The sequence below is a fragment of the Rhamphochromis longiceps genome, linkage group LG11 (genome assembly GCF_057381845.1).
Source record: "Rhamphochromis longiceps isolate RC_006_pf linkage group LG11, R_longiceps_female_GT1.1, whole genome shotgun sequence".
Lineage (NCBI taxonomy): Eukaryota > Metazoa > Chordata > Actinopteri > Cichliformes > Cichlidae > Rhamphochromis > Rhamphochromis longiceps.
This window is the reverse complement of record NC_140567.1, coordinates 20492388-20515677: the sequence shown is the minus strand read 5'-3', so window position 1 is coordinate 20515677 and position 23290 is coordinate 20492388. Positions and strand designations below refer to the sequence as shown.

The 23290-nt window shown below is 42.3% G+C and overlaps 1 protein-coding gene across 1 annotated transcript; it reads left to right on the top strand.

Annotated features, from left to right (window-relative positions):
• Positions 1-755: 755 nt before the first annotated feature.
• chn2 (chimerin 2) lies at positions 756-22095 on the top strand. Its single transcript, XM_085422737.1, has 13 exons — positions 756-1347; positions 8204-8242; positions 9761-9816; positions 11461-11492; positions 11698-11811; positions 11963-12233; positions 16810-16893; positions 17873-17957; positions 19292-19465; positions 19655-19732; positions 19943-20080; positions 20175-20280; positions 20744-22095. Exons 1-13 carry the CDS (start codon positions 1299-1301, stop codon positions 20913-20915), a joined length of 1398 nt encoding a protein of 465 aa, XP_085278863.1. The 5' UTR covers positions 756-1298; the 3' UTR covers positions 20916-22095.
• Positions 22096-23290: the final 1195 nt, after the last annotated feature.

The window sequence follows — 23290 nt, the reverse complement described above, 5'->3', positions numbered from 1 at the left end:
GATGGTTGTGTTATTATTGTCCTGTTTCCACTATGAAGGGGAAAACTATTATTAATAAAATCATTGATGGCTGCTCTCTGTTGTTCAAGCAATGGCACGTGACAGTGAGCCTGGCATGTATCGTGCCAAGGACAAGTATTCAAACACACAACTCTGAAACAATGATGGAAATCTCTTGTGTGTGTGTGTGTCTGTGTGTGTGAATGACTGATCCTTCTGCCTCCGATGCAGTGAAAAAAAGACGGTACAAGGAGCTGCTTGCAAAAGGTTTTTGGAAAGAGCTGATGGTGAGATTTTTTCTGAGGCGGTTGTAACGTCATTAACAATCTGCTTTTCTATCAATTTCCGGTGTGTTTTTATTGACTGTTTTGCTTATAGTACACAATTCTGTCTGCAGGTGCAGCCACACTGCACACACCCTGCTGTTGGGCAGAGGTCAGGGTGAAGTCGTGAGCATGTAACTGGTGGATGTGCAGAAGCTGTCAAAATAATACAAAATGTAAGCCAGTTGATCGTTTTCTCCATCGCTCTTTTTTTAACTGATAAAAACGTTCATTTCTTCGAGCGATATATATTTTTGCACCACCAGATGGCGCACAGACACCGGGCTCGCCACAGCTGTTTCATCAAAAATGAAAATAAGAACTGCCAGCTCTGGAATAATACAATTTGCCCATTTGTGCCTTTTCATGAATCAAACGAGTGTGGTTTGAGGAAGAAAGTTCCGTCTGTTTGACATTCCGCAAGCGGAGCTGAGCTCTGCTGTTTTGGGCTTGTTTTTGCCTGTCAGGACTGCTTACATCTGGAAAACCTTGCTCCACAAAACTTTCACTTTAAGAAGGCGCGTCTAGGCTGCGGTGTGGTGTGTTTATTGCGATCCTTAAAGTGGCACATGGACGCCGTGGCTGGGCTCTGCATGGCACGACACTTTGTACCTACAGGTTCGGTCCATTGTGGGGAGGAAACGTTTTGACGAAACCGACCCACGGAGCACGTTCCTGTAGTCTTTTTCATCTTTCTCATTTATTTTTGAATCCACGGCACCCACGGTGTATGCGGCAGCGTGAACTCCTCGCCGAGGCGCGCAGCGAGGCGAAGGAAAGGATCAGCAGATTCAAACGGACGGACAGGGGTGGTGTTGGTGGGGTCGGGATCAAACAAGACATGAAATGATCACCAGTCAGGCGTCAAAGGTGAAGCACACTGGGGCGTGAGGGAAATGGAGGCACCGCCAGGGACGAGCTGCTGTGAGCCCACCTTGGCCAAACAGGACTAACCGAGTCGTGAAAGTGATTGGGATGGCAGCATCCAGCAACTCAAGCCTCTCAGGTTCATCTTTATCCTCTGGTAAGAGTTCAAATTCTCCCCAAACGAACAGACACAGAAGCTTTGCACTAAATAATAGAAATAATAATAGGATTGCATTTCCTCTTGAGAAGTTTCTAATGCTTTCGTTTGGCTTGAATCAAACTTTTCTCTCCCGTTGGCTTGTATACAACCCACGCATTATCTTAATCTCTATTAATCTGTCTCACAGATTCCTTTCATTAAACTTTCTCGAGGTGGCAGCTGTGATAATATAGAAAAAAAAAACCCTCTAAGTGGATGCAGCTGTGGAGGTACTGGGGTAAAAGGAAAGCCCTTCATGTGCACAAGGATTATAAGGTCGTGAGATGCAGTCAGTGTGACGCTTGGTTTTGGATGTTGTCCTTAACGTTGCCAATCATTTCCACAATTCCACTATTGACTTTCCACTTGGCTGTCTTCTGTGATTATCTTTGGCCTCCTTTGTCTACCATTTTCCAAAAATGCAACATCAACCAGGCTGAGGTGTTTTCTGATATTTTTTTTTAATCTAATATGCCCAGTTGAGTGATTATAATACATCTCAGACTGCTTCAGTTTGCAGAAAACTCCAGCTAAATCCCCTTTGCATAAACAATGGTATAGCTCAGTGATTAGCGCATATTATTTGTCATTTTTGTGTGCTTTGCTTTTCACAGAAGGAAAAGCAGAATGTTTGTCAGCAGCTGTTCAAATAAACCCTGAAAATGCAGTGGGAGCAGCAGAATGCTTTCTCTGCGCATAGTCCCTTGTGTGTTGATAAGGAGTAGCTCGTATTTGCCAGAGTATAAAGTACAACCTCCACTATCGCAGCACTGCTTGATGTGGAAGCCCCACCAAACAACCAGGGGCGAGCGTGTGTGACAGAGGGATGAGGCTGTTTGTAACGCTGAGCCTCCGCACGCGTGGTTTATGTTTGGACTATAAAATCACATCAAGAAAATGTGCAAAAAAGAGGGAAAAAAAAGCTGCAGCAAAAGTCAAATTCAGCATTGCTTTGGTGGATTTTCATTTAATTTATGGCAGGACGAGGACATTCCATAAAGTGTTTGTTTTACTTTCTCACTGTCTCTGCATCCTGACCACACACCAGCGTCACATTTCCCAAGGTACTGCCCAGTGGGAGGGACAGACAGTCAAGCTGATATAGCCCAGGGTGACCACAGGCTTCACAAAGCATTATCTCATGTGTGCGTTTCAGAAAGAAGTGGATTTATTGTTTGACCGCTGCTGCTTTAAGAGGAAAGTCTCTTCTTTCTGTGGCATTGGAGGGTTGTCATTACTGTTGGGCTCTCAATATAATTATCAGAGGTTACAAGCTGCACTGTTGCCAGGGATGGAGTGGTTGTCGCAAGGGTATTATTATTTTCGTGCAGAGCTCTTTGGCAGCCAGATGCAACATTTGAATAATCTTGTCTATGAGGCATATGACTGAAACATGAATCTCTGTGAAATTCCAGCTCCATATTAGGTCTTCTGTTCTTGCTGCAAACAAAGTGCTTTGGTATATTTGGCTAAATCCATCATATTTGTAAATCTGCACAATCGAATTGTAACTGATGGCAATTTTCTTTTATTTTCAAGTAACAAAAAGAGGTAACTGGGTTGATTTGTTTCTTTACTTTCTGCAAAATATCTACAAAACCCAATACAATGGGGTATTAGATTGTATGCAAATCACCAAAAAGCATGTTGTAGACATTTTTGAACTGAATGTTTAATATACAGCTGGAAGATAATAGCTATAGCCTCTATTCTTTGAAGTTGATTATAGCAATAGACAACCAAAATGATTGCCATAAGATTGCAACATAAATGTTGCAATCTCATCCTTTCCCTGGAAACATATCCTCTGGCTTTCTGTCTAAATCGGGGAGATTCCTACACATTCTTGGCGTGGTTAGGCATGGAAGCATGTAACTGTACCAGCAGCACACCATTTGGCAGACGGCTTCAGGAAATGAAGCTTTGAAAATGTTTTGTGAGGGCTACAGCATGAAAGTATGTCTTTAGATCCAGCCTTAAATGATAAAGTTGGTCAGGGAGGCAGACATGTCGCCATGCATTACAGACAGGCTGACTGTTAAGTGCGATCCTACACATTTCTTACAACATATCTCAACATATTTCTGTTACTTCTTTATTTTTCCTCATTTATTTGTTAATCTTTCAGGACTAGATTTGTGTCATGTTTTACTTGCATGTTTTCATTCACATTCTCCACAGCAGACTCAAAGAAATGTCAAAATCAGGTTACCAAATGATATTTTTCCTTGTTTAAACTCGCCTACACTTCTTTTTAACAGCCAGCTTTCCCTAAGGGTGTCTATGCCAGCAGCACACAAACACACTCCACAGAGAGAGAGACACTCTCCTACCTGTCACATGTTATTTGGTCAGCTAAGACTGTGTTGAGATACTTGTTTTGGATCACTGTAACACACAGATGGTCTCCCTGCTGCAGCTCTGATGTATCCCACTGACATGCTTGTGTGTGCAAGTATTTTTGTGAGGTACGCACACTTGGAGATCTTCTCCAGAATGTGTCGTTTCTTAATCCTCCTTATGCGTGTGGATAAATCTCAAACCTGTAACTAAAACTTCAAAGTGTTTTTTTTTTTCCCCACAAGTGGTCAACAGTAAAATTATTTTTCACAGTCACCTTTTGTTATGTTTATGAAACGGCCTTTTCTGATCATACATAAGCATCTTTACAGTCTTCACGAAGAACAGAAATAAGAATTTCTGTTCTCTTCATCTTTAGATGGTTAAAATGAGGAAAAATCAGATGGTATTTGAAACTGTAGAAGATATTCAAAGGACTTGAAATTAAGGACTCCTCCTGCCAGAACAAGACCTTGAAAGGTTTAAAAAAATAAACTAAAAGCAGTCGTGTACTGTTGGTCCATAATTTGCTTAAAAATCCCCACAATTTTTCTAGTCTGTACAATCAGCATGTGATTGAAGTCCGGTGAATAACTATTTTGGAATTACGGACGTTTTTATACACAGTGCCTGATTTTCAGAGGCCAGAAAACACCTAACAGAGCCCAAACAATACAAAAAAATCTTTAGATAAACAGAACAAAGCTGAATTTTTAGCACAATGATGGTAATAAAAAGATATGAAGGAAAGAAACGGCTCATGATCCAAACTATACCACATCATCTGTCAAACATGGCAAAGGGAGTGTTATGGTTATGGGCATGTATGGCTGCCAGTGGAAGTGGGTCACTAGTGTTTATTGATGATATGACTGCTAACAGAAGCAGCAGGATTAATTATGAAGCATACAGGGCTGTACTCTCTGCTCAGATTCAGACAAATACTGCAAAACTGACAGATCTTCACAGTGCAAATGAATAATGACCCAAAGCATAGTGTAAAAGCAGTAGAGTTTCTTATGGTAGAGAAATGGGATATTCTTCAATGACCTAGTCGATCACCTGATCTCAACCCGATAGAGCATGCATTTCAATCGCTGAAGACAAATCTGAAAGTAGAAAGACCCACAAACAAGCAACAACTGAAGATGATGCAGTAAAGGCCTGGTGGAGCATCTCAAGGGAGGAACGATAGCATTTGGTGATGTCTATTGGTTCCAGACTTTAGGCAATCAATGACTGCAAAGGATTTTCATTCAAGTGATTAAAATAATCCTTATATTCAAAATTGTTTTAATTTGTCCAGTTTCAGTTGAGCCTCTGAAAAATGGGGGACTGTGGATTAAAAAAATGACTGTAATTCTTAAACAGTTAATGAAGGAAAGAAATCCTTGAATTAAAACTGAAAGTCTGCACTTCAGTCACATATCAGTTGCTTGATTTAAAATCCACCGTAGTGGTGTCCCACAAATTTTGGGAGCTGACTATAAGCTGTAAAAAGGACTGCACAAATCAGATTTAAAGACATCTGCACGTACGATACAGTGACAGTGGGTCCCAGTTTCCAGTGAAATTACTGGCTCCATATTACCTCTGCAGATACGCCCCCAGATATGCAGCATTGCATTGCATGTTGGGAAACATCCCATCAGATGGTCAGGTATTGGTCTCATTTCTCCTTGTAATTGTAGTTTCTGTGTCACCTTCACTGTTGACAACAGCAGTGAGGATTGTGCACAGAAATCCTGTCTTAAAATACTCCAAAGTTGCTGTTGTCAGCCATGCATTCAGTGTACATCAACACAAGTCATTGTTTTAGGCGCTGAAGCGGAATATTTCTTTTGCATTTTGCACAGACAGTAGAGCGGACGGTATCTTGGGGGATAAAACTCTTAGCTTGATCTTTATTCATCGCAAATTCTCTTTGTCATCGAAGCAAACACCCGCTGGTAATTATTTTATTGAATGCTTCTGACTTGGTGAGTAATGGAGGGCAACGCAATTAATAGCTGTTTCTTCGGGGGGGAAGAGCCCTCTGGCTGCTTCAGAATTTTAAAATTCTCCCTGATCATCGTCAGAGAGACGCCACACAAACTCTGAGCCACTTGGAAATTCTTTTTGATGTTCTTTGTGTGTGTGTGTGTGTGTGTGTGTGTGTGTGTGTGTGTGTGTGTGTGTGTGTGTGTGGGGGTGGGTGGGTGGGTGGGTAGGTATTTGCACATATGTGTATATTTGGGCAAGTGTCTGCCAGTGTTTGCATCTGAACCAGCACTTACGCGCTCCCTCTTTTGTAGCCAAAGCTGCTGCTCAATTCCAGGCCGAAATGCCATTCGTCATTATTAAGAATTAGATTGAAAAGAGAATATTTGGCAGCCCACCAGATGAAATCACATTCTTTAAATAAGCTGCAGTGGAATAAATCTTTCAGGCTGTTGCCAGTGCAGTACACAGTGACAAAGCGTCAGTGTTGAACAATACATTTTCCAAGGCAGCTTAGCCGCGCATCAGCAAATGGAGCCCGAAGGTTATTTGGTAGTGTTGGAAGGCAGACACTCTGTGAAGGGCTTCAGCAACAAAATTTATCGGGGTCGGGCTTGTTTGCCTTTTCTTTTTGTCATTTACATATTCAGCTGTTAATTGTGTGCACCTGTCTTGTTTGTGCCCTGTAATAAACAGAGCTCTTTGCACAGTGACTGTGCCGCAATGATGAGCTTTTTATTTTATTTGAAAATACTGCAACCAGCCTCCAGTCAAACTCATGCTGCCACCGCTCGCAGAGAAGCCAGCAGGAAGGAAGCGCCCTGACTGTCTGCTCTTCAAGTGCTGTCAGACACAAAAAAAATCAAAGAGGAACATAGAGATGTTAGTGGAACAGTTTTAACACAGATGCACTTCATATGACTAATGATTTTCAGTTTAGCTGCCTGGACCTCGGTGGCCATATCCAGCAAGTGCTCACTGGTTTTCATTATCTGATTCCCATCCCCATATGAGGTGTGTTTTATTACTTTCCTTCCTCGCCAGAGGGGTGTGGTGCGGATTTGCTGATGAGTACAAAGGAATGCTTTACATGTATCATCTGGGCGCAGTTGGGTAAATCTCTCTCTCTCTGGCACTGGGAGTGACATTGCTGGCTATTTTCTGCATTTGGCATGAAGTCTAATCTGCCTATGTGATAGCTATAGGCCACCAGGACTGATATTGTATGACTGAGTCAGTGTCACAGTGTGCATGCTGAGCATACCAGGCATTCAGTAATTTTCAAACATGCAATTAATTGTTTCTTCTAAGGGAAGAAAATCTAATTTTTATGAGATTTTTAGCTGTAACTGGTGTCAAATTAGCATCTTTTAACTGACTGCAATTTAATAGATCGTGAAAATCTTCAGGTTTTTGTAATTACAACCTTGTAACACGATTAAAAAAACCAAACAAACAAACGTTTGAGTTTGAAGGTTGAAGCTTGACACGACCTAAAAGTCCTCGCCAGGAGCGCTGATTTGTTTGGGATCTTGCCAGACTGCTCTGCAAACACAGTCAAAAACAACAAAGGGATATCAGTTTCTACATCATGAAACTGATGTGTACAAGTAACAAGTTGCTGTGCAAAAAACAAAACCAAACACTCCAAAAATGGATTTTGCACAAATGTATTAAGTTTTAATGTAACAAACTGTTTATGGGGACTATATCAGGAAAACTGAAAATATATACAGTACTATAGTGTAACGCCTACAGTGCTGTAGTGTGATTTCCCTTTTTGCTGTACAGTAAAAGAAAACCTGACGATGTATATTAGCCATTCTTATGATTACGGGTGTCAACGTGTTTTTATTTTTTATGACTTACCTTTGGCCACATTTTAATTCATTCGGTGACGTTTTCTCAGAGTATTACAAGTCATTTCTTTTCTCAGTAGGAGTAAACTCTGACTTGCTGCAGAGAACTTACTCCACCTTCTCTGAAACGTTTCCTGAGCTAATGTAACATCGTGCTCCATAATCACATAATCATATCTCAGCCACCACATTTCCCACGGGGATGTCTTGCTGTGTGTAGCAAGATTCAAATTGTATTTACTTCTGCTAATTTTGATTGGCGTGTTTGTAGTCTCACCGCAGGGCAGATGGGTGCTGTCGGGGACCTTGGTGGTTGTTAATATAGATCAGGTGCGTGCCGACACAATGTTTAGCAAGCGGACATCAGCCCGTACCGACTGTCCTTGAAGCGCAGACGCTGATTAGAATTGTATTCACTGGTGCGTCTCAAGAGGCAGCTGCGCAGCATGAATCCATATGCATAATTATAGCGGAGAGATAAACAACAGTGACATAACAGTGGTAAAGGGCGCACACTCATCCCACTGGGAAAAAGCTAGAAGTGGAGTTTTTGTAATGAGAGAAAACAGGAGACTTTATTAACACAATCATGAGTTTGTGACAAAAGCCTGTTTTTGTATTTTTGTGTTTTGCAGACCCTGAGGATTATCAGCCACCCATATGGAAGTCTTATTGTGAGTAATTAATTCCCTTTATACACTGATTAGCAGTGCTTTCACCTAACTTTGCCTTTGGTGTGCTTCACCTTTTTTTTTTCCTGCTCCACATTTCACACAGAAATGTTTTCTGTCCTTTGAAGAATTAGGTTTGGTTTAGCATAACAAAATTAGATGCACTGCAGGTTCCAAAAGGCCACGCACACACGCTTTAAAGGCACACACTGAGAACACACTCGCCCACTGAATTCATTCACACAAGCGCAAATGCAAAGCAGCCAATTCCTGATCTCTGAGTAAAATAGGTTACCAGCAGCTAGGAAAATAGGATTTTCTACCTGCTAAAGAGCCTCATTTAAAACGGGGTCCTCAGAACGCCCACTTCATTATGCAGTGTTTTTACCATGTGGGAGGAAACGGGTTGGCTCGTCAGAATAGAGGTAAACGCACTGATTGAAGCTGAGCTGAAATCGTCTCTGCTGGGGAAAATGTCTGTCCTACATTTTGCTTAACTAATTACAATTTATAGCTTTTTAAAATAACTTCCCCTGTAATTAAATGTCTAGTCTGCGTAATTTTACATTAATGCTGCTCCCGTCTGACTCCTCTCGTCCTATGTTGAGGTATTTTTGGATTCCCTCTGTCTTGGGAATGGATGATGTCCAGATCTTGCTGGTTGGCTTAAGTCAGCCTGACAAAACATGAAATTTCACAGTCAGGAGAGCCTTCCCCCTGCCTGGAGAATCTGCTGCGGTGAAGACTTAGCTCAGCCTCACACAGCACTTTCTTTAGCACTGCTTGCCAGTAGTGAGGACACTGGAGTGGAGCCGTCATCCACACACAAGGCTGCCAAACGATGGGACTGAGAGCATTAAAACAGGAAACATTTTTGTTTGTTTCATTTGTTTGTTGGCGATTTTGTGAAGTTTGCTTTGGTAAAAGGGAAAGTGCACTTCTAGACTCAGTAGCTAACCATGATTTTTTATGATTCTGATTCTCTGTTTTGGCTGCTCACTTTTTTTTTAACAGCTAATTGAACGTGCTATTTCTGGGAGGCGGCTGAGATGTTTGTGCTCATTAAATCCCTGCCACAAATCTCTCATTTCCATTTTTTCCCCCGTTTCACTACTAACGCTAATAATAGGCTTGCACTTGCACCACGTGTGTAAAAGTGTCTTTGTGTTTCAAAGTTGAAAGCAATCTATGGAGTTATAAGTGCACATTAGGTAAACAGGTCCCAATTCACGCAAATGGATTTCAGATATATGGCCCTGTAAAACACTCACTGCTAAGCACTGCACACAAAAGCTAATGGCTCCTTATGTACCTGTTACTTCTGCTCTCTGAGCAGCGGTTAGAAGCTTCTTCCACAGGCTGCAGCCTATTAAGTGGAAATATGGCTTTACTCATAGCTGTTGTCCTTTGTGTAAATGCTGCACAGCACACTTTATTTCCTTCCTCTTAACTGTGTATTAACCACGCTTCTATTTGGTGGAAAACATGGAGCCTTCATCAATATGCATGTTTCTCTAACAGTGTACCAGCTACAGCAGGAAGCCCCAAGACCAAAGAGGATCACATGTCCTCAGGAGGTATGTGCAGCTTTGTGAACAACTGCATAGATGCTGAAAGGATCATAATCATATTTTTGTCACTGTAAATGTGAAAAACAATTCTTACCTCAGTGATAAATGATAAACAAATTCAATGCATTTAAATTAAGAAAAAGTCCAAATTTCTGAAACTGCTTGATTGCTCAGATAATTCATGTAGGCTTGCATTTGTATGGTTTAAAATTTCCAACGCACAGCAGCAGCGAAGCAACAATAAACGTTCTGATGCGAAACTAAGCCAGAATACAAGCAAAGCATGAATCCCATCTGTGATTGTATTCATTGTTTGTTTATTGCTGCCAAATGTCCGATATAACAATCGACCATATGGTCAGGCGCTGGAGCTAACTGACACAGTTATCGACACCATCAAATTCGAATTTATTATTTCTGAGTGTCTTTCCCTTCATGAGTCAGTCTACCACGCTACATGTACACCACTGCTCAGTTTTCACGCTCAGGTTTTTCCCGTGGAACACATTCGCTGACAAGTGATCGAGTCTGGCAGCTGGGAGCCAGACCACTCGGTAACCTGCGGGGAGCTGCTTGTTGAACCTCCCGCACCCAAAGTGTAACCATTTAAACTGCAAAATAAAAATTAAATAAGTGACGCTCCTTTCCTTAAAGTTTGTTTAGGAGCATTTTTTTCAGGGACTTTTTAAGGCAAAATTTAATGATATTTCCAAATCAATTACTATGTCGTTTTAGCTTGCACAGGGTTTGATTGTTCTCTCAATCCCGTGAATGAAAGGGCCGATTGAAGTGCTGCCATCACCTATAGTGCAGCTACAATTGCACATTTTATCCTATAAGAAACATCAAGATGTGTTACAAGTGTAGAAGAGAAATTCAAGATCAGGGGCGCTTTCGAAGGAGACTGCAGATTCGATCCCTTCAGTTATGTCAGGAAAGCTCATGGAGCAAGTTGCTCTACTTTTTACTTCCCTCGCAGAAAGATCTGTGAATTTTCTATTGTATAAGCGTCCAGAAATGATGCGTGTCTCATCCTATTTTGAGTCTTGCCACACTTTGATGAGCTAAGCGAAGCCTGTGGGCTGCTATTACTAGATAAGTAGTTGTCCAGTAATTCACTACAAAATGATGTTTGACATATTACCAAATCCAATGTCGTCATAGCTATTATCTATAAAAGATTACAGAAAGAAGGCCAGGAAAGAGGAAGAAAAAAAGAAGTCATGATTCACCGTGGCAGTGCTATAAAAGCTCAAATCTATGACATGAAAAAACCCCTCTTGTGTTATTGCAGGCGATCACTATAGCGATATCTGTGGTTATATTTACATTCAAGATTAAAAATAGGTTTAGCCATATCTCTTGGTAGACTTGTAATACATAGACACTAACAGGCTTAATATAAATTTTTGCAGCTGGCCATCTATCACCAGCTGTTTTAGTGCTTTGCCTCCAATTCATCTCCACAGTGTGTGAGCTGAATTTGTGGCTTTGGTAGCTGTGAATAGACACGGGGGTACAGATGGTAATCTGTGCTGTGGTGTTGGGCCTTTTATCTTTCACACAGGCTGTAAGAACAATTTGCAAAGCTATTTGATTGAGCTTTCATGTTATATTGCTGCAGCCAATATTTCTTCTTCTGGTTTACAGATGGAGAGCAGACCGAAATACTATGGCAGAGAGTGAGTGTAACTGAATTTCTTTCATCATTTCTATGTTGTTTTTCCCCCCGCGACGCACAGTGAATGGTTTTCAGTCGTAGATTATAAGTGGGTGTGGATATGTATCTATTTGTTTGTCTTTTGATCAGCATTCAATATGTAAAGCTTCATGAGTGAGGAGGAAATCACATTGCAGGACTTATATACGTTTTTTAAAAAAAAATAGATTTCATGGCGTGATCTCTCGAGATTATGCTGATGAGCTGCTGGTGGGAACAGAGGGTGCTTACCTCATCAGGGAGAGCCAAAGACAGCCAGGGACATGCACCTTGGCCTTAAGGTAACAAATCCATCAATATGCAGCACCGAATCCCTGAGAGGTCGGCTCTACCAGCATCCCAACACTCACCGAGTCTCCACTTTGATCGCTTTTACTCACCCGCTCAACCTCTAAAACGTATCTACCGACTACATCCTCATTCTCCATCCAGGTTTGGACACCAGACCCTCAACTACCGATTGTTTTACGATGGGAAGCACTTTGTCGGGGAGAAGCGGTTTGAGTCGGTCCACGACCTTGTGACGGACGCCCTCATCACTCTTTACATCGAGACCAAGGCAGCAGAGTACATCGCCAAAATGACCACTAACCCCATCTACGAGCATCTTGGTTACACGTCGCTGCTCAAGGACAAAATGGTGCACAGACTGAGCCGTGGACGCACAGAACCACGCAGGGTCACCTTCCAGAGAGATGAAAAGGTGGGTTTTATGACTGGATGTTGTACTGCGCTCATCCAGTTTGTAACAAGTGTATACCATGTAGAGTAAATAGAAGTGTGTATGTGTGAGATTCTGATCCTAAAACACTATCAGGGTCTCTGAGTCATTCAGAAACTGTGGGCATTCAGACTCGGAAAGAATCTGAGTGGCAAGAAGAATAAGAAATCCTACAACAAACTGTGTAGCTCCGCATCCCTTAATCAAAACATCTGGAATTACACGAAGAGTCAGAAACTTCTTAGAAGTTCCCCAAAGCTGAACTGAGCTCTACAAAATACCTTCAAAAACAATGTTTAACTGGGGGAATTTGTGCTGAGGGTGGTCCTGCCAAATATTTCTTTGTTTTGTGCTGCAGATTTTTGCATTTTGTGGATGTGGTACATGCGGTAACTGTAATTAGATTTTCTTTGAATTTTGCTTCTGTGGATTGACCTAAGCAAGCTAATTATTGACTCTTGGCTTGGGTAATATTCCAACAGGAAGGGAGCGGTGCAAAAGAAAACTTCTCCATTATATTGTTCACAATTCTGCATCCAAATGGTATAAAATACTAAAGAAGTATAGTAAATAACAAACAGACTTGTTTTCACTTTTTATTTTTTTCATCCAAATTATTTGGCTGCCCATAATCTTTCAAAACATCCACAACAAGCCAGCATTATTGCAAAGATTTAACGAGTTGCAGATTACAGTAGCTGGTATTTATCACCAGCACTGGGTAAATACTGGGGTTTTGATCCAGTTCCATACTACTTAACATTTCCAGTACATTTCCTGTAGAACGAGAGCATTCCTGAGAGGACACTTTGTCCTGTGAGTGAGACGTACATTATCCTTGCTGCCTCTGGGTGTGTTCACTGCTGCCATGCTTCATTGCCTTCACTGAAAGGTAATGATGACCAAGGGGACTGGGACTTTGCTCGGCCTGCCATCCATATCAGACACGTTGATCTTGGGTGAGACAGGTTTCACATTGTATTCGTTGGCACTCGCAAGCTGATGTCAGATTAAGGTCTGTAAATGATTTCTTAATCAGGATGAGGAATGTCTGCCTTCTTCATGTTTTTTAAAAGTGTCCTTCCACTAGGTGGCAATCTGAACTTAGTTCTTGTGCCTTTTTTAAGAGGTGATGGCAGCCAGAGTCACAGCCGAGCTTTAATGTTTACATTTATTTACTATTTTTATATTTCTTGCTGTTTTGCTGTGAGCGCGTGAGCTGTATCGTTAATGTGTCTCTCAGCTTTGATTTATTCTGGGATATTTTGTCTTGAAAATGTCAGCTTCTAGTTCATCACTCAGCAACAGGCAGATGGCAGCCTGTCAGGAGGACCATCATTGCTGTGTTAACATCATCAGTCTTGAGTTCGATTTCTGTAACGTGAGAGCATTAATGCAAGCATTGGCTGCTGGTCAGCGAGTAGTCCATTGACTTATTGCTGTTTTAAATAAACTTTGACAGATACGGCTACACCGAGAACTCCTCTAAGATGTGCAGACACGTCTGCATCTGCATGAAAGGCAGCGCTTCATTGAAAAGTGTCCCTCGTGTGTTCGATCCACAGCCTGATTTTTAGGTTTGAATGACTGTGGACTGCATTCTGTAATAAGCATCCCATTTGGCAAGTAAAACTGGAGCATGTCTCTAGCTAAATGTCAGATTTTCAGCTATCTGTGTGTCTTTGAAAAACTGACTATGCATTCCTCCTGCCAAGTATCTCAGCCGGTGACAGCTGTGATAATGGCAGACTTTGTCAGGCACCGTTTGAAAACCACCTGCCAGTCTCTTCTCACAGAGAGACTGTCTTCTGTCGGCTCAAATATTCCGCGTCTGAGAAGCAGAGACCTGACCCGATGGCTTGAATCTGTGGTCGCTTTTAAACTTTGTGTTTACCAATTACACAGCTCCACCCCGAGGCCTTTAACAGCCACAGAAGCTTCACTGTACACTCAAAATTCACGCGTGTTTACTCGGTGTCGGGTTGACACCTATGTAATACCGTAACTGTGAATGCTTGTGTAATTAAAACCCTCTCACAAGGTGAAAGGGGGCACTTGAGTGAGCCATCACTCTCCTGAGTTTCTTTGCGTGTGCAGGAATTTACTTAGTGACTAAAGCCTCTCTAAAGCCACATTGCTCCTGATGCTCACCACACTGGTTTAATCTCAGTGGCGCTCTCAACAAGCTGCCCTGCGTGCGTGCCCAAGAAAGATTTTCAAAGGTTTCGCCATGTTTTTTTTGTTTTTTGTTTTTTTTTTTGTTTATTTGTTTGTGTTTTAGGATAATTACCTGTTTGCTCTGCTATAAAAAAAATGCAAAAACAACTATTTATGTCTCTTTAGTTGCAAAATGTCAAAACGCTACTTAAACAGTATTTTTATGTGGTACTTTTCCAGAGTGTGATAGATGCATGTTCGGTGGTCCTAGCCCAGACAAAAGTGACAGTTTCCTCCATTTTCAGTATCTTTCAATACTGTGTCCTTCACAGTATGCCTATTTTTCCATTTGTTAGAGCAGTTTTGTTTTAGTCCCCTTTGTCTCACTGTGCCAGTGTCCACTGTGCTGTTTTCCTACAACTCTAATCATAACTGAGTTCACTCAGCTGCATTCTCACAAAAGTCCTGAGGGGAATAAAAGAGCCAAACTGCTGAAAAGAATGCAGAGCTTGTTGTGGGACCACCTTTTGTGTCCTTTCTTCCAAGCTCTTCTTTAAGAGACAAGAAGCCATCTGCCTGCAGACAAAGAGCACAACCCTTGTCTCCCCCTCCCTTCCCCTGCCTCTCCTCTCCTCCCCTCTGCGCGGCTAAAATATCACGGAGTGGTCTATTCCTCATCTGTCTATACAGACTTAGCTGCAGAGTTAAATTGTACCGTATGGTATGCGTAGGTTTGAAAGAATGCTTGTCACAGTGACAAATTTCTTCACCTGTCTTGTCCCTCTTACAGCTAAGGCCTAGTTTACCCAACAGATATCAGAGACATAAAGGAACAAGCTGGTACACAACATGTCCACTGCCTTCCCCCTCCCTTGTGCTTCTCTGTCTGTCAGCCTAGCTTCCTACCCCTTCATTTTATCTCAGTTTTGCAGTTACCCTTTGGGTCTTTTGCTCTCTGCCTCGCCACTCTGCTTTTGCACCAGCTCTTTATCTCACAAATCCAGTGCCTACGGGCTTTCCAACCTTTGCAGTAGCTTAATAAATCACTTTTTTAATGATGTCATCCAATAGATGGACTGATCTGTTTTGTAACCTGGAAGCTGCTGGACATGAAGTCTTGCTGATGTTTATTCGGAATGTCATGTGATGTGTCGTTTGTGTGCAATACCTCGTTTTAGAAATTGTGACAATTGGAAGCAAGTCTCGTGGTGCTGTTTACTGGCTAATAACGAGCACAGCTAATGGGGACAAATTCAGCATGAACATGGCAACAACCCCCCGCCGGCAAAAAAGACGCTGCTGCAGACCTGCAAATGAGCTTCCTATGGGATTTTGCTAGGATTTGGGCACTCCTGGATTATTCCCTGTGTAAGGATTATTACAGTAATCCCTGTGAATACCAGTTAATGGTCTAGCTCTGCTGGTCTTCTGACACAAGTGATTGTCACAGACTGGAGTAGTCAGGGCAGTATAGTCAGGGCAGTGCAGTCTGGGTGTCTGGAAGATCTAGTTTGGATTGCTGTGTGGGGAATTCCACCAGCTGACAGACACAGCTAGAGGTCAAGATCTGTTTGAGTTATGACAACACAGCCTCAGCTCTGACAAGGCTGACAATCTTGGGTCTGTCTCTGAGCAGGCGAGTGACCTGTTTAAAGGATCCAGTGCTGAGTGAGAGCTGCTGGCAGTGAAGTATTATCTGCAGTTAAGTGAAGTGGAGTGTGTCCGGAAGGCACTGTGCTAATGGGAGTGTGCTCAGTGCTATAAAGAGGGCGTCTGCACTATTGATCCTGCTTTAGAGAGCTGTTGAGCTGTGTGAAGTGGTCCTGACAGCACCCGGCTGCCCTCACTCTCAACCTTCTAGCCCCTGCCCATCTAGGACCCTGCTCTATCTCTCGCTCTCTCCCTTTTCCTCCCTCTCTCTTTCTCTCCCTCTTTCTGGGTGTGTGAAAGAGGACCATTGTGCAAGGCACACTCCTGCCCTCAGGCCGCCCACTACCAGTCCTCTTCCCACTGCTGCTCTTGCTTACTGCTGCCACTGGATTCAGATCAGATGCAGAGTCGAGGCTGCGCTGGCTGTCATCAGTCGCCCTCCTGGGTCACAGGGGAGTGGAGTGTAGCTGCTGCCTCTGCTTTGGACAGTTGCCGACAGCGTTTGCTGCACAGCACTCACGGATCCCCTTCACACCTTCCCTCAGAGGAATTGGAGAGTCTCTGGGAGCCCGATCAGTCAAGCATGGAAGCTGAAGAAAACATAGGTTTAGCAGCCGAGCTGATTACCCACAAGGCTAAGAGACAGGAGAGGAAGCGCCAGGAGCTGCTGGCTTTGGCTCTGGGAGTCAAGCTGGGGAGCAAGGGGACTCTCCTGTGGAAGCCTATTAAACTGTTGGCCTCTTGTCCTCAGATCTCTTCACCTCTGGTGCGACGGAGTGCCTTGAAAGATATGCCGGAGAAGCAGTGCTCCTATGAAAAGATCCACAACTTCAAGGTGAGCAATTTCTTCTTAGACACAAGGAATGAAATGAGTCAAAGTGTCAGCTGCTGACAACATTGTTAACATTTCTCCTAAATGACTATTCATTTATTTTGTAGTAGCTCACTTTTGTTTTTCCTTTGGTTAAGCAACTCTTTAGCGAGATGCATCTCCAGATCCGCAGATGTGTTTGGATCACAGACCACAGTGTGTGTGTGTTGCTGTTTTGATGAGAACACATGCAGCTGACACCCATATGCATTGAGGGCAACTAATGGATACCACAACCCATTAACAACAGAACACATTGATTAGCATTGATTTAAAAGCTCTTAGATCTGTTTTTGTTTTAAGCTTCTGATTTTCTAAAAAAAAAAAGTGTTAGAGTTGCATGCAAGTGCAAGAGTTATGGCTCTCTTAATACACAAATGAGAACTTGGACATACTTGCCTCTGGGCACCTTAAAATTCTTGCAGTGGTGTCTTGGGTTTCAGTTAAGAGGTGAGCTACAGTGATCCCCAGCTTTTTGTTTGCTTTGTCTTTGAAAACCGAACAAAAACTATCCACTCACCACCTGCCATGTGCCCTCTGCACTCATTAATCCACTCCTACCTATTCAAAGTAACAATGAAGGTGTGTTCAAGTGCACATCAGTGTAACTCCATTTGCCACCTTATCCTTGTTCTTACCATAGGCGTACATCTGTTATTTTGACTTTCAGGCTTGCCTCTGTGCTCCCCCGCATGTATCCAATTGCTCAGGACAGATGCCAGACGCTGTAGTAAATCCTTTAATCTGCCTCGTGTATACTACAAATGCGCTCATTTGGTGCAGAGTTCCATCCAGTATGGCTTGGCATCACAGTGTAATCCAGCGCATCAAAGGTGGAGAGGTCTCCTGTGTGAACTGGTCATTGACTTGCGTGTGTGTGTGTGTGTGTGTGTGTGTGTGTGTGTGTGTGTGTGTGTGTGTGTGTGTGTGTGTGTCTTCCCAGGTACATACCTTTCGAGGGCCGCACTGGTGCGAATACTGTGCTAACTTCATGTGGGGCCTCATTGCACAGGGAGTCCGCTGCTCAGGTACTCTACGCACTTCAACATAAAATGTTGCATGTGGTAGACTGTTTGAAAATATCCTGTCCCGTAAGTCGGATTACACGAGGCATTATAAGATCTGCGTCTTCTCACGGATGTTTCAGTTATTTAGCGTGGTGGTGGTGGTGGTGGTGTTATGTATTTTCCCTGTTACATCTGTGGCAAACAAGATGACATCGTCCTGTTGCTGACTCATCAAAAGACATTTAAACACAGTGAGGAACAGACATCTTTATAGAATCACAGCTTTAACTGTTATCACTCCTTCTGAGCACTCCACTCACTAATATTTTGTACCACTCCCACCAAATAATTCTAATAAATGTTATTCCACAGCACTCCGTAGCTGCTTAATAACTGCCACTGTCCAAACTAATTCATGCTGATAGAATTTATATCCAAATGTAGGTTATGTCAACAGTAAATGCTACAGATAACCTATGACATATAAAACTCGGGTCAAACACAGGCCAAACGCGGTGTCGCTGTTGTCCAAATATAGCAGCATAACTGCAGGTTTTCAGGGCCTCCACGGGGTTGTTTTCTTGCACAGACGCAATCCTGGGGCTGATGTGCGCTCTTGTGGACTCTGTTGCTCTCTCCCTAAACAGAGAGTTTGTTGTTTAGACATTTGCCATGCTGATAAGCCAGAGGCAAACGGCGGTATCATCAGACACCTCATGTGCTATGGGAAGCAGGAGAGACTTCTTTGTCTCTCTCTCTGTCCCTCAGTTCTCTGCTTATCTCCTCCAACACTGACTGAGAACGAGGACCCCAATCAGCCGACCGGCGTTAACGCTGCTCGGGCGGTTACAAACAAGTTTGTGATGAACGATTTCAGAGTAACATCCCCCAACCTCCCCCACACCCCCACGCCGCCTGGTCTACGAGTACCACTCCTTCAAAAACCTTTATTTCAAGCTGTGCTGCCACACAAGCAGGCATTACTTTTTACACACACTGCTTTTGCCAGCTGTCCAGCACAATCCACGTGACCGAAACTACAACAAGAGCCCCCCGCCAGTGCTGCCTTGTCCGCTGATATCCACCGTTGGCGCAGTACACCGAGACAGCTTAACAGCAGCTGCACTGTCTGACAGTGCAGTTTATCACTGACTCTGGGAAACCTTTTCAAACTGCTGTCTTAAGCCTGGGATGATGGTTGTGTTATCGTCTCTCTCTCTCTCTCTCTCTCTCTCTCTCTCTCTCTCTCTCTCTCTCTCTCTCTCTCTCTCTCTCTCTCTCTCTCTCTCTCTCTCTCTCTCTCTCTCTCTCTCTCTCTCTCTCTCTCTCTTTTTATCTCACTTTTGCTCTGCTAGACTGTGGGCTGAATGTACACAAACAGTGCTCCAAGCTTGTTCCCAGCGACTGCCAGCCGGACCTGCGCAGGATAAAGAAAGTGTTTAGCTGTGACCTCACGACACTTGTCAAAGCTCACAACGCAACGCGGCCCATGGTGGTGGACATGTGTATTCGAGAAATAGAACTCAGAGGTAGATCCATCACTTATTACTGGTAAAGGAAAGTAGAATACACAGTTATTTCTATTCCTTTACTCGTTTGTAATGTTTAGAAATGCCATTGATCCCTTTTTGTACAAAAGACGCCTGCATTTTCTTTGATTCATTTTTATGTTTTTGTGACAAAGAAACAGACACAAACCTTCCAATTTTCTCTTGCAGGTATGAAATCCGAAGGTCTCTACAGGGTGTCTGGCTTCTCTGAGCACATTGAGGATGTGAGGCTTGCTTTTGATCGAGGTTTGTTGACAGTGAATTCCTTTGCTCTATGCTCTGGGTTTTAGTTCAGAGGTTCGAACCTTTGAGTAAAGTGTTTCAGCTGCAGAGGAGCGTGATACAGTGCTGTATTTTATTTTGGAAATGGCAAAGGAAACCTACAGCAATGATTTTGTATTTTGAACAAATACAAAACGGCATCTTAGTCATATATTTTCTGTTTTGTGTCAACAGATGGCGAGAAGGCTGACATCAGTGCCAGTGCCTATGCAGACATTAACATAATTGCTGGTGCTTTGAAGCTTTACTTTAGAGACCTCCCCATTCCAGTCATTACATTTGACTTGTACTCCAAATTTATTCAAGCTGCAAGTATGAGTGCTTTGCTTTTGCTATTCCGCACCATTACTGTGTTAGTACTTCTCTGCAGGGCTCTGATACTAATCATTTTACTAATGTGATGCAGAACTTCCAAATGCTGAATCCCGACTGGAGGCCATTCACGAAGGTTTGCTGCAGCTCCCTCCGGCCCACTATGAGACCTTACGCTACCTGATGGCTCACCTCAAGAGGTAACTTCGCCCACTAATCAGTTATGCTGTTGCAAAACTGACAAAAAGACAAGCTGTGATTGGATGACACTGGGTTTCTTCGTAACCATGAATATGGGCACTGTAGGTTGTTTTGAGTCAATCCTACATACCTGTAAAGATGCTCCACAGAACAAACTGTGTATTAACCTGCAACTGAAAATAGTCTCCAGTAAATGCACTATTTACATAAGTTTATAAAGATTTGTTGAAAACTACAGTGTCTGCCTAAGATTCAGACTTTTTTTTTTCCGTCAAGCTAATCTGTCCACTAGCTTCCTAGCTACTGCAGGAACCCCTCCTCCCACAAGGTTCATGTGCCCTGGCTGGAGACACTGAATGAACACATGGCTCAAAATAAAAACATGTCAAAACAACACTCGTCTGGATGCTTCATAAATCTGTTCCCTGTGCAAACTTGATTTTTTTTTTTCTTATTTTACAGGGTGACAATGTTTGAAAAGTACAACTTAATGAATGCTGAAAACCTGGGGATTGTCTTCGGTCCAACTCTTATGCAGCCGCCGGAGCAGAACGCCTTGACAACCCTGAATGACATGAGGCAGCAGAAGCTAGTGGTGCAGCTTATAATAGAGCATGAAGATGTATTATTCTAAGGAGCGAGGCGTCCGCCCATTACAAAAGAAGAGAAGGACAACTATTTATTCTATCAGAGGAAATTCAAGCCACCTTAATTCTAGTGAAGAGTCTGAATTCATTGTCGCATGACAGTTTCACTTTGTCGGTTTTAGTGTTGACATCGTCTTGTTACTGTAAGTTTTGGGTCTCTACGCTCAGCCAAGACCATCATTTAGATATTAGGAAAGGATCCTGTGTTTCTAACTACCTACAGTGCAGTTCCCTCCTCTGTTTAATTTGAAGACTGTCACTACCTGGTGTAGACTCAGTCATAATGACAGTGCTGTGTGAAATCTGCTCTGGGCACATTGTCAGTCAGTGAAAGCTGTGTAAACTAAGCCTCACAGATCAGCCAAGTTAATGTTTCTAACATGAGGTGTGCATATGTTGTACTGTTTGCGAGAATGCTGGTTTAAAAATGGGATAAAACAATGCAGATCCTGTCATTGTACATAAAATCAGATCATCCAATGATCGATATTTTGACTCTGTGTACAAACAAAGAGAAATAATAAGAAATGAGACAATTGGGCGCTCATAAAGCACTTTTTTGCAACGTGTGTATAGATTTATTTTGTACAGATGTTTATTTTTGTGTTTCTGCATTGTTCTTTGTCACAAATAATATATTCTGTCGGGGCCGGTTGTTTGTGGACTTGTTTGTGTCGATGCAAAAACGGTCCTCGAAAGAAGAGTACTGTCAGAAAAAGCAAACGTGCGTGGGTGCACCATTTCGACTTTCATTGTATTCAGTGTTATGTGAGGAATACACATGTGGATTAAACACTGGTCATTTATTCATGTCCTATTGAAGACTGCAACAGATGAGCAGAGCTCCTCTGTATACATGCTGGTTGCTCATGTTGCAGTGTTTCAGTATTTCATGCTGTAATTTGGAATATTTTCAATAATGATCTGTTTTTTTTCTTCTTTTTTTATTGCCAGTAACATTGCTCTGTGCAGCTTGAGTTGCAGTTTGCTTAACTGTCATACTAAAGCTGTACCGGGCGTGTTTCTTTCACACTTGGTTCGATTGAATCCTTTCTACAAATCCATTTTATCAAATTGTATTTTTGTGACAGTTGATAATGTAATTTATGAAATGATGATGATTTATTAAAGGTTTTAAAGCTTGAGTTTGAAATGGGGTGAGCTGCTGCAGTTTAGTGTTTTATAGGGATAGTCTGCACTTCAGTAAGTTGCAGTAGAAGTGGTTCAGGCAGAGTGAAGGCCCAGCCCTGTTGCTAGTGATGATTGCTTATATCCTGAAGCGCAGTGATTGGAAGAGCTTTTTAAAAAAAATCTCGGTTAACCAGTAACGCTACAGTGTCTTAACATTTAACCTCATTCTTGCTACATAACCCTCCCACTGATCCACTTTTACCTGTAGGTGTGTTCAGCAGGGTGGAATTTTTCTGCAGTGAGGGGGAAAAAACAGTCGTTCTCTTTGTGAGAAAGGACATAGTTGCACCACAGTGTTCACTTCCTGTTTGGTTGCTTAAATTCTCTCTCTGGCTTCAGAGCATATCACTGGTTCATGGCAGCATTTTATTTAACTGGAACTACATTTTAGCAGGAAATGATTGCTATAAAAATATATCGTTAATCCATCACAGTTTATCTAGATCATTATTTGTAAGATTATTAAGCGATTAGTTATAAACATCTAAAAAATTGTGGCGTAAATTACTTGCGCTTTATTCATGCATCCTGGAAAGCTTTCTGCACAGTATCATCAGATAACTTCTGGAGCCGTTGAAGCTTAGATTTACTGACAAGATATATGCCGATTTGATCCATGCTAAGCCAAAATGACAGCACTGACAATAATTAGTGACTTCTTTCATCTGTGAAGCATTGTTCTGCTGCATAACAGATTGCAACTTAATATTACCAGCCTGCTGAATCATCCCTAAACTAAACTTCTGCTCAACATCCTGTATGGCTTAAATATCCTGCAAATGCCGTGTTCCATACTGTGATACTCCATACCCACCATCCTATCCAGGCCACACTGTCAAGTTAACTAGTTTAGTAACAGTGGCCGCACTTACTGTCTGCTTCTTAATGACAGCCGGATTTTGTGTATATATGATTAAATATACACTGATAAGTGCTGTTGTATACTTAGGATTGAAGAAACACTAAAACACATTTTAGGCCTCAGCGCTGAAAGAAAATCAGTACTGTGGATGCCACTAATATAACATGATAGTTATTGAAAGCTTAGTAAATATAAATGAACTGGAAAAATATGAAGAGATAAAATTATTTTAGCCTCACCACATGGAATATTTATATCAATCATTATAAGTGGCTCAAACTGCATTGCAACTGTCTGATGATTTTCTCT